The sequence below is a fragment of the Dermacentor andersoni genome, chromosome 1 (genome assembly GCF_023375885.2).
Source record: "Dermacentor andersoni chromosome 1, qqDerAnde1_hic_scaffold, whole genome shotgun sequence".
NCBI lineage: Eukaryota > Metazoa > Arthropoda > Arachnida > Ixodida > Ixodidae > Dermacentor > Dermacentor andersoni.
This window is the reverse complement of record NC_092814.1, coordinates 7,721,414-7,733,579: the sequence shown is the minus strand read 5'-3', so window position 1 is coordinate 7,733,579 and position 12,166 is coordinate 7,721,414. Positions and strand designations below refer to the sequence as shown.

Here is a 12,166-nt window from a genome sequence, read left to right as displayed (position 1 = left end):
CGACATTGTAGCACAATAACATGTGTAAAGGGCCATTTTATTTGCAGCTTCATTCTTTCCTCGGATCTCTGCCAATCAATGACTGACCTTGTTGAGGAAAATTTGGAAGTAATCAGCTATTTTGACCATTACACTACAACTACTAATGGCTTATTACCATCAGCCGGCTTTGCGTATAAGCGTGCATGCTTTTCAGTGTGCTATACCAGATTATATGAGATATTGCCAGAGTATGGCATAACGTTAAGAGACAGAAAGAGGGCGGCTTGGATCAGAGAGCAAATGGGTATAGACGATATTCTAATTGACATCAAGAGAAAAAAATGGAGCTGGGCAGGTCATGTAATGTGCCGGTTAGATAACCGTTGGACCATTACGGTTACAGAATGAGTACCAAGAGAAGGGAAACGTAATCGAGGATGGCAGAAGACTAGGTGGAGCGATGAAATCAGGAAATTCGTGGGCGCTAGTTGGAATCAGTTGGCGCAGGACAGGGGTAATTGGAGACTGCAGGGAGAGGCCTTCGTCCGGCAGTGGACATAAAACAGGCTGGTGATGATGATGATGATGCCAGAGTACTATGGTGAAAATTGATGAAGCAGTGTGCTGCCTGTAAACATGCTATCCTTTTTTTTTGTGATTTGTTGCATATAACCCATCCCAGCCTGCGAGAGAGCAATACAGGCTGGTTAGATTCAAGGTCATGCGTAAGCACGATTACCATCTATTTCATTTACAGTAAACCATATATATTGTACTAGGTGCTGTGAGAGATGAATGTTCAATTAAAGATGCTTCTTGCTGGCCGGCTGTCAGGTGACACACTTTTATGTGAGGTGTTTTTTGTTTGACATACACAGTGCCAGTGGTTGCTATTCCGCTCAGCTTCCAAGTGCAGCTGTTAAGCTGTCGACAGGTGCACTGTGACGCCAGGCGATAGAAGCCACAAGATTGTTGAGGGGAGCTGCTTTGCACATGGCAGTGTCTTGACACTGCATGCATTTGCCCACACTGAGGATATACCTGAATGTGGGTCACTCTGAAGTTTAATTCTCAGTGTGTTGTCGCTCCTCTTCCACTGCGCTGATTTCTTCAAGTATATGCAGTCGCTGAATAAAACGTGGATGAAGAATTTCTTGTAGCACGCCGATCATTACCCGGAATTCGTCGTCCTCATGTCCACTTTGTTCAAAACAATGCTGCGCCATCAGTTCTCCCGAAGCTGCCAGCTGGAAGGTGTGGCTGTCTCATCAACCTGGTACACACTAGCACGCTGCTCATTCCTCGCCATGGCGCCCGGTAATCACTGTCGTGCACTAATGAGGGAAAACCACACTGGACTGCTTGACCTGTTCAGCCACCCATTACACCGTTCACTCGACGAGAACCTCGGGCTAATGGCAGTCGAAAACACGGCTACGAAGCCAACAGCAACCACTGTTGAAAGACTGACGTCGATTTTCGCTCTCAAGTTCAAAAAAAGAAACACTTGGCACATTTTAAATAAAACGAAACTATTTATTAAATACCATCCATTCAATTTTCGGCCACAAAAGGCTGCTTTTTATTGTTGATAAATTGCTAAACCTCTGAAACAAGGACGATTACTGTGATCGTCCTTACTGCTATATATGAAAACATGTAGCAGTGCCACAGTTCAGTTTACCATAACTGCTGTTACATCAAGTAACTGCAGCTGGGTAAAACTGGGTGATTCCACGACAGATCTAACATGCATGTTCACTTAATATATTTGTTTTGTCTTGCAAGCCAAGAAAATATTTGATGGTGGCGGTGCGAGCATCCTCCTATTGCTTAGCAGAATATTTTCCGATTTCGCAGCCAAATTAAATGCTAACTAAAAACGTTGTGTCGAAAAACTTGTCTGCTCATTTTAATATGCTTCATAGTAAATTAGTTCCACGTGTTATATTATGTTGATCACAAACGAAAAAAAAAAAGTAAAAATATTCCAAACGTGGCCCAAATCAGAAAATTTTTTAACTAATGCGTCTTGGCAGGTTTTCTATTTCACACAGAAAGCAGAAAAGAAGTGTGAAACATATTCTATTTTGTCAACATCTCAGCAAAATATTATTTACCTACATGAAATACAACAGAAGAAAAAAACATAGTTAAATAAACTAGTTAAAGAAAACTCATTTTCAAAAAATAAAATAAAAAACTCCGATTTCAATTTGTGAAAACATTTTGGAAGGAAGTCCGCTTGTGTTAGGCAAAATGTGGGTGTGATATGTTTCTTCTCGCACGGTCGTCGCATGCTCTCGCACGGTCGTCGCCACAGAGGAGAGGAGGGGGATGGGGTACACGTAGTGGTGAACGGCGGCTATGTGTTTCGGCTTGGCTGCAGCACATCATCGAGATCAGCCACCACTGAGCCGGCACTCTGATTGCTGCCGCACATGGGTGGCATTGGAGGAGGAGCGAAGAGAGCAAGGCTCGCTCCGTGCGCGCAGCTAGAGCAGTGCGCTGGCACCGGCTACGGAGCTGGTTATGGCGAGGGACGACGGCGCCGTGAAACGCCGGAACGGGCGCCAAAGAGCTGCGCTCTAAAAAAGTTCGTTATACCGATTGCGAGGAAATTTTAGCTTCATTAAAACGAAGTTTTCAATACAAGGGCATCTATTGGAGTTTCAAGAGGAATCACGATTGCTTCATTATATCCATTAGTTTGTTGTATTCCGTTTCGTTATAACAAGGTTTTACTGTAGTGCAATCACAAGGGCACTTATTGCACCTTTCATACACTAATGCCTGCTAGCCGAATTGCTATCCACAGAACATGCCGATGGGCACGTGAGAAATCTAGGAAGTCTGCCTCACTGCGACTGGATACCGAGTGAACAAGTTTGCCCCATGCTGGACACTAATGCCTGGTCGTTCGCGTGCACAGGCACGCAAACAGTGGTGCTTCAAACGATCGTGTTCGTCTGTTCCGGTGTCCTGCTCTTAGGTCTTGTGAGACAGTCTCTAGAAGCATGGGGTTCTATAAAACTATTCCTATATGTTGTTATTTTAATTTCCTGACGTCTAATTTATGTAGTTGCCGATGCAAGCATCAGGTGGTAACCTGCAGCGTTGCCTGAGCATCCCAATCAAATGCTCTCCTTGTTTATGGGAGGCCATTTTTGTTTGCTTTCAAAACGAATAGCATTGCCTACACTGAGTGTTTTTTCTAATTGGCTGACAAGAGGCGAGGAGCATGCTCATGTGGAGAGAGTTTCGGTGGGGCCAAGCCAGCGCACTGAAAATAGATAACTGGATGAAGAGGGAGGTGCCGGTGTCTGTGATTGGTCCACTTTCCCTTAGTTAGCTTGCGGTGGCTTGTCTAAAACCGTGGTGGCGTGCAACGGACAGTTAAAAATTTAGCTAAAACAGATCCTTAGCAAAAAAAAGAGTTGGCAGAGCCATGTCGTAAGCGTCCCGAAAGGGCTCAGTAACATTGTACGGCCACGCAAAATGTCTTGTTATACGCGAATAAACCCATGCTCTCCGGCAGGTGCGAGTAGCCAGTGCCTGAGCGATCGGCGGCAGCTACCTTCTATTCCTTTCGGAATAGAACAGTCTCTAGCTATTAAGAAAAAAAATCCAGTTTTGTTCGGCATATTAATGCATTGTTAACGCAAACGTCACTCTGATGCAATGAGTTTTCGTGGTTTTGTGACGTCGAGTGACAGACAGGTGAAGTGGGTGCAGCCTGAAATCTTTTGACCAATAGCAGAGGGTTAATGACGAAAAGGCATCGAATTGGAATTATTTTTCTTTTGTTGGGTCGAATCATGCATAATTAATCAGTGTGTACAAGTGATGCCACATTGAGAGCTATCGTTTTTGTGATGTCACATGACAGACAGGTGAAGTGGGGGTGGTCCAAAAAGTTTTTGACCAATCGTGCAAGGCTGATTGCAGAATTGGAATAGAAAAGTTTGGAATAGCTTTACGTTATAGCACCCACGAATTGGAGCATGCACAGAACGTCCGCGCCGCTTCTGACCATGAGCCAAAGAGGAACAGCCTTCTCCCTTTTGCGCCAAAGTAACCCCGCCGTTAGATGGCGTTAGCAGCGCAACCCTCTTGCCATCTCTCCTACTACTCAGCAACCACACCGAGCACTGCCGTAAAGCCATGCGGCGAAGCCGGATTACAGGAGATGGGCGCCATGCGGGGAAAACAACATCAGGGGACGCGTGAGAGTAACGCGTACCCACAAATGATACCACATATAATTATATATCAGTTATAATGATCGCGTACCTTGTTGCGTACTTGTCGGAGCACAGGGTGGTTAAAGTTGTCAGGTACGTTGATGACTATCTAGTCCTTTTCGAACCAGGCGCAAGTTCTACAGTAGGCAAGCTTTACGAAGTTTTCTCTGCAGGCCTTAGCCCACTTACTCTCCCGCTTGAAGAGCCGACTGATAACGTGCTGCCTTTCTTAGATATTCAGCGCAAGTTCATGGAACGGCACACATGTTGGGAGTATGAACCTAGAGTTAATAAGCCCCTGTTGCTGTGACTATCAGCCCACTCGAAGCTCGTCAAGAGGAGCATTGCCAACTTGTGCTTTGAAAATGCATTATAGAAATCTTGTCACCACAAGATCTATACGAGTCTTATGGATCAGTCATGAAGGTCATGAAGGATCAGCAGCAGGGTTTCCGGAGTCGGTGCTAGTTTTGGTCGTAGAGGGGCGGCTAAAAAGGAGTGGTTCAGATAGCACAATTCAGGACGCGGCAAATCAACGGACGGAACGTAGAGGGAAGATAGTGGTAGTGCCCTACCTACATAGAACGGCACATAGTCTTAAGAAAATGGCTAGCCGGGTGGACACAAAAGTGGTCTTTTCAGTGCCAGAAAAGCTCGCGAAAATATGTTGATTAGCGGACCCGTACTGTAAGCCAGCTGTTGGATGCTCTACGAATCATCGTAAAGCACCAGTAGGGTTGCGTAGAAGCTGTTGTTTATGAGCTCCCGCTATCCTGTGGGAAAAAATACATCGGACAGACAGGAAGGTGTCTTAATGACTGGTTAAGAGAACATGGCCTAAACATGAAAAATAAGCAATACGGTCATCTGTCAACTCACTGTCAAGAATGCGGCTGTGCACCGGTGTATGGATCCTGCCGGGTGCCAGGTTCTTGCAAAGCACAAAGATAAAGATGTGCGAGAGATTATTGAGGCTCAGGCTATCTGTCGAAATAGTGATATGCGTGTTAGTGCCCCTTCGGTCAACTTGTTAGATAAGGAGACGGCTTTTTTGGAAGGTTAAGATTTGGATGAGGTGGTGCCACTGTGCATGGGTTAAACAGGGGGGTGTTTCCTGAAAATCAAGTTGTTGAAGTTAGCGCATTGTGGTGTTGTCTCCCTTCTGTCCTTGTTCGCTGGTGCTAAATATGCTTTCCAAGTCAGTTTACCAACACGCCCGACAAATGGCAATGCTATAATGATTAGTCGTTTTAAAAGTATCAACTTCTGCATTCAAGCTATGAGAAAAAATAAGAAAAGAAAAAATACAGTCAAACCCATTCATAACGCACTCTTTATTTGCATGAAAAGTGGGTGTTATATCATTAGTTCGTTATATATGGACATTACAAGAACTCAAATTTAACTACACTGAAGCAGTTACAATTCGGCAGCACTTTGGTTCGAAAACCAGATTTGCAGCTTCATTTTTTGTTCGCGCACCTAGCTGGCAAACACGTATATCTAAAGAATGAAATGCGTCGTCCTATGGCTCTTTCAAAATAGCGCTTGCTTCCCATCACTTGTTATTTTGAAACTGCAAGCGCAGCTGCCATATTGTATTCGAGAGCTTGTGATATATTTTACTACCAATGGGGCATCACGGCATTCTGCACAAGAGAGCGAACCATTCAAGTCGGCTGGAAGCGTAAACTATTGCAGCATACCGCCATTCTGATGTCTCAGACATCATGGTCTCTGCATTACAACTATAAATCAGCCGCACAAGAACCGTAAAATTAAGTTATCCATGTCAGTCCGTGTGAAAAAAAAATTCAATGCTTGAAAGGTAAAACGTACATCACCATGACCAGCAATCAGCTATGTGTAAACGCTGCCGAACTGTGACAATGGCACAGTAACCGCCCATCCTTTGCAATACTGCGTGGTGGCAGTGCGTAGTGCAGCGTTCTCACAGACTTGGGCTGCATTGACAGGAACACTGTTGTTCCCATGGTGAAAGGACATAGATGATAGTTCCAAATTGTTGAAACAGCCAGAATGCATGTGGTGCCGCATGGACATTTGCACAAGAACGAGAGTGACACTATGGTATCTAATATCGCGCCAGTGCAAGCCCCATGTCATGGTGTTTATGCTGTTAGCCTCATTCCTGGAGGTTTGCCTTGAAAGCACGTGACCTTCATTGCGGCTTCCGAAAACCGCGCAGCAGTGGCTTGCTCGTCTTGAAAGCCATATATCATCGCAGTTGGACTGGAGCAGGGTGCGCGTACTGCCATGTGCCTAGTTTAGTTGCATTTCTGTTCGCCCTTTTTTTACCGTGACTCGGTTCGAACCATTTGTTGTAACAGTACAGAGATTTAAAGAATGTTCATTATCATCAGTTTTATTAGGCAGGGTCGGGAAATTGTAAATGCACTGAAATGTAGTCATTATAACCAACAAATCGTTATATCTAGCATCGTTACTGACCCTTTTCACGGAGCAGTTTGTTCTAAAGAAACGAGATGGTGCTTTCAGCGGCGCGCCGCATGTCGCTTCAGCAACAGCGCACGAATACGAAACCATTAGTGCTTCCACCTTGCTTCTGTGCGATGCGCTGTTGGAAATACAACTGAGTTTTCGCTAATGCACTGTGATCCAGTCATGCCAGATTGAATCGAGTGGATTGAAGGCGTGTGAAGTAGTTGGCTGTCAAAATACTGCCCGGCTTATTAAGGAATGCAATTAATCTGTGTAGCCAACTTCACGGACCATTGCTGCAACTGTCCATACGTGTTGCTGGCACTTCGAGATTTACGGCTTTCTTCGAGGATACAGAAATTTGCTCATCCGCCAACAATGTATCACTTAACTTCAAAGGAAGTGCCTCAGCCCCGGAAAGTCGGCAAGAGCGAGTACCGCTCATTAAACTATGACAAAGGGAATAGCGCTGCTTGCTGTCATCGTACATTTTGTGCACAGTATCTACACGCATCTACCCCAGTGGCACGGAATCTTACAACTCTATCGCCAACGTGTCAATTAATGAATGGGCGCATACTTCAATATGCGCGTACCATATATACAAAATAATTGACGGACTACACAGATAGCGCATGAATGGTCGAAGCTGAATGTTTCGCGACGGTCCACAAGAGTAAGCGATTTACTAGCGATAATATGTCTTTGTTACAAGGTATTACGATGTACAAAATGGCTCCGTTTCAAGCCTTGCGCGCAGCAAGAACAAATCTATCAGAACTGAGCACACCCGCGAGCGATTAGGCAGAAAAAGTCAGATAGTGACCACACTAAGGAAACTTACCGAGCCAAAAATGTGACAAGCCGCTACTTCAAAATATTGGCCAAATAAAGAACAAAGAGCAAAACACACTAATCCTGATTCATGAGCAGAAACTCTGGAGAGCTTGGAATACATATCTAGCGCCGCTTTTAAAACAAGCACCATATACACTGCTCGCGCCATTTGGACATAGCTTAATCAGCTTCCTAAACGCTTTTGCATGTTCCCTGAAGCTGTGGCCAAAGCTCTGCATCGCCCACCCAGTCACCATCTATGATATCTCCCGAGACAGGTTTGCTAAACCACACCAGCGTCATACACATCCATTGTAAATGCGGAGGGAATGGAGGCAGTTGAGGCAAGCAATGGACGCGCCACCACGTGATTAAACATGGCAGCGCCCCTGGGATTGCTGTGAAAAGGGTCAATAAGTGGGTTCGACTGTACAACGATATGTTATGACTGCAGGTCAAATACAAAAATGAAAATTTTACCTTCTGGAAGGCGTTTTCCATGCAAATTGAGCTCGACACTTACGTTGGTATGTTCTCCTTAAACGAACGATGCCAAGACGGGGCGAAAAGTACGCCTATGCGAGTTCGTATCTGCAGCCATTACTGCACAGTGTGTCCCGCCTGCACGCCAATTGTGAAAGCCACGGAGAACATCGCGAGTTGGCACTGCGCACCAAAACATGACGCCAGCTGCTTCAAGTCTGCGTTGTCCACGATAGTGCTCAGTACACGTACGTGCTAAGAGGGAGAGGAAGAAAAAACAACGGAGTGAGGATGCCTGCCCTTTCTACAATCTTTCTCCCTCTCTAGCAGCAAGCGTGGAAATGCACCATTAAACCAGCCCCAAAGCAGCAGATGCCTGGCAGCCCAGTTTGTAGAAGATGGCGCCAAAGAAGCGCAAAGATGTGTCGCTTGAGACGAAACTGCAAATTTCGCAAAACTCAAAAGCATGAACTCACGCAATTGACAATATCGTCGATTCTGCACCGGGAGCACCACAATCGTGGATGTTGGAACCAGTGGCCATGCTGATCAACAGAAAGAGGATTGGGTACCCTCTTCCATCATAAACAACTCTCTTTCAGAAAGACATGCTTTGTGCACCAGAGCGAAATCCCCATGATGGTGAAACAAACACGGTGGAAGCCGCTGACATTACTGAGCTCTGAAAGCACGGCGCTATTGACGATGAAACAGGTGGTGCTTCAATGGAGATGGAGGAGTTTCTGAGTGCAGATGGTGCTGCCTCATTCTGCAAAAAAGATCTTCGACAAGGCAATTGTTATACAGATGGTGGCGTTGTGCAATAGAGGCGACGAGATTGACAATGGCCTGCCTTTGACCATGACCCCGATGTTCACGCAAAGTGCGCCGTCATCGATCAACCTGCTTATTTATTTCGTGAACACAAAAGGGTTGTCGCCAATGTTTGTGCAGCAGCTGGACGCAAAGCACACCACAGTTGTAAACCTGCAACTGCCACGAAACCAAGTGCAGATTTCTGACTATTTCAGCATGCCTAACGCTTGACACACTGTTTAGAGGTATAATTAAAGGCTCAGATTTCACAGCCTACCTTCTACAACATTTATTCTTTAGTGCAAATGTCAAATTTGGGTTCGGAGCTACAAAAGTATGTTCTGCAGCTTTTTTTTTTTTTTTTTTTTTTATGGCAGTCCAGATATAGCGATGATCGGTTAGAACAATAGAATTTTTCATTCTTTTCGATATTGTTGTAAGTGGACTGCACTGTATCATCACCCTCGGTGTTGTGCATACAGGGTGTTCAATACTTGTAGGTGAAACATCTTCAGCAAAACAAAATTTATTGGAATGGTTCTGGCAGCCACCCCTCCACCCAAGGTTTCACAACAATGTACAACAGCTCCACATACCCATTCTAATTTAGTTAGAGTCTCTGTAGAAATACATGTGGAGGCATCTCATCACGCTCACTAGAGAAACATCTAAACACCATCAGACTTTGTAAAATTTTGGTCTTGATGACACGCAGAACATGAAACATCATCTTCAGCTACGGCTTCGTAGTCTCTGCTGCACCTCTGCCTTTCATGTCCTGTTCATCTTATGGTGTTTAAGAGTGCTTTGATTAGGCAATTTGGCTTCCCGGCACAAATTATCATCATGCAGGAAAATAATATTTTGGTGGCTTATTTGCATCCACTGCAGTTCTTTTTGATCTGATGGTTATATCAGAAACAAAAGATAAGAAATCTAGGTAAATTAAAGCAATATATACAGTGAAACCTTGATATAATGAACTTCGATATAACGAAATTCTCTATATAATGATATTTAACTTGTTACAACTTCTTGTCTATAAAACACTGTATTTTGAATGTCAATATAACGAAGTATGTTTACAAACAACTTCTACGCTCATTACAATGGGCCCGCGTAGAACAGACTTTTGGATATAACAGACCACATTTCAACCTTAGTTTGCTCTACCTATTTTATTAATGCAATGAAGTTCGCTTTTAACTAACTGCACTACAATGGACTATCAGCTACAGCAGACGAAATTAGCGGCAATTTTTTTCAAATTCGGCATATAAAACGTACTTTTGTCATGTCGACACAGGCTGACAACAGACTTGACCATGCCGGTGTCTGCGCACTTAAAGGGACACTAAAGGCAAATACGAAGTCGACGTGGACTCCAGAAAGCTCACAATGCTTGTTTTGTGCCAAGAAACGACTTAATTTACGAGACAATTGCATTTGGAAGGGTCCAAATACTTTTATCGCATACGCCATCACCACTCTTTGCTGACATCAGTGAGTAAAACGGTGCCCGACAGACAGCGGTACCGAGCCAAGACAGAGTGGCGGATTCGCCGCTGCAGCTGCTTTTTGGTCAAGTGGCGTAGACCGTTCGGGCATCCCGCATCATCACATGGAAGTTGAATTCTTTGCTACTAGCAGCTTGTGCAAGTTTCGCAAGCCAGTAAACCAGTGCAGCACTACGCGATAGCTACTGAAACGCGAAAGCGTGGGTGGCGCGGAGTCGAGCGAAAACGAAACTCTTCAACCGTCCGCGTCATTGTCAGAGTTATTTCAATGAGTACTTTTTTTGTAAGAGTAAAATAGAACGGGACAAGCAGCATTTTATTTCGTCTTATTTTACAAGGATGTTTTGTGCAATGAGTGGTTGAGTACTAGTGACAGAATTTAACTGAGGAGTGCTTTCGTCATCAAGAAAGCACTTAAATGTCCCAGGGGAGTCTCTAATCATGTCCTGCATCCACCTTAATTTCTCGATTATTAAGGATCTGATAATATTGACACCTTAGAGATTCTCAAGCACTAATTTATCACTTTAGCTTGACTTAATATTTGCCTTTAGTGTCCCTTTAAGCCACGGCAAGTTTAAATTGCGGTTGGCAACATTGGTGGCCTCTGGCCAAGCCCAGCCTCTAGCCAAGCCAGTCTCAGGGTATGTTGATCATGCGCGATGTGTTATCGCTTGTTGAGACCATTTTGTCGTGTTCCCGTGCTAGTGAGTTGTGCCAGACCGCAAGTGTTGAGATAATGGCCTCCAAAATATGACCGACAAGATTAAGATTGTGAATGCAGTCGTGCAGCGTGAAAAGCAGGCGGACATCACAAAAATTATGGGACTATTGAAGCAGACCGCGAGTTCAATTATGAACAACAAAGGCATTGCTGGCAAGCAAGTGCTGGAGGAAATTAATCCTAACGCTTCAGGCTCCGTGAAGCAACATACCCAGATGTTGAGTCTGCACTTTTGATGCAGGTGCATGATGCCCGAGCTCGCGATATAAAATACTGGGAGCTCGGGCAGGTGCGTTGGTATAAATATGTTAGAACAAATTGATGTTAGCTGCATAGGTGAAGGCAGCAGTGCACTCCATGCAACTTTTTTTTTTGCCAGACTTGTGGAAAGTACATATGCATGTCCTCGTGAATGGCTCCCCCCTTTTCTTTATCTGACAATGTCTTGCGGCGTTCTGGCGGTAGTCGAAACATGCAGCAACTGTTGGACAATCTTTTGGCATTTCCGCGGTGGCCTCTAATGATGGATATTACGATTTCTGATATTACGGACTTGAGTTAAAATCGACATTTTTTTGAAGGATTATCAGGATCCGTTGTCACGAGAGTCGACTGTATAACAAAATTTCACTGCCATCAGGAAGGAATACTGATGCAATAACTGAAAACTTGTGCATGCGGCTGCTTAAAAACGCACCTCTCAAATCGCAAGCCGCAGGAAGCAGTGTCACATTCCATACAACGTCTAAGCGTGAAAAGATCCTACTGCGCTCTGTGAGTGGAGAAGAATGACGGCTTGATGATTACCTTCTTCCCGCGGGACAAAGGGGAGCGGGGCTCCCCTGCTAGCCCAGCCAAGGCTGCACGTGACTGTCAGCGTATATGCAGTTCGCGCGTTAAGGCGAGCTGAGATGGTGCAACATCGTGTGCACTGTCTTCCGGCACGTTTAGTGCTGGAGGTTGCGTAATCTCGAGTTTTGGAGACACACTGAAGTGAGAGGCAGATGAATTGCTCGCTTCCCGCTGCCGGCACTTTTCATGATAGCGTCACAATAGCCACAGGGGCGGAGTGGATGCGAAAATGTGGCTGGCTTCACTTC

General features: G+C 44.9%; 1 protein-coding gene across 8 annotated transcripts in view; it reads right to left on the bottom strand.

The window, feature by feature from the left end:
* The window catches only part of LOC126544208 (carboxy-terminal domain RNA polymerase II polypeptide A small phosphatase 1-like), a 255,492-nt gene that overhangs the window by 41,427 nt on the left and 201,899 nt on the right, over positions 1-12,166 (bottom strand). Inside the window, exon 8 of one of the 8 annotated variants that reach the window (XM_072286053.1) lies at positions 5,106-5,157. The exons of the other annotated variants lie outside the window; for them this stretch is intronic. Within the exon in view, the coding sequence (XP_072142154.1) occupies positions 5,106-5,157 (52 nt within the window). The remainder of the gene's footprint in view (positions 1-5,105; positions 5,158-12,166) is intronic. 8 annotated transcript variants of the gene reach the window in all.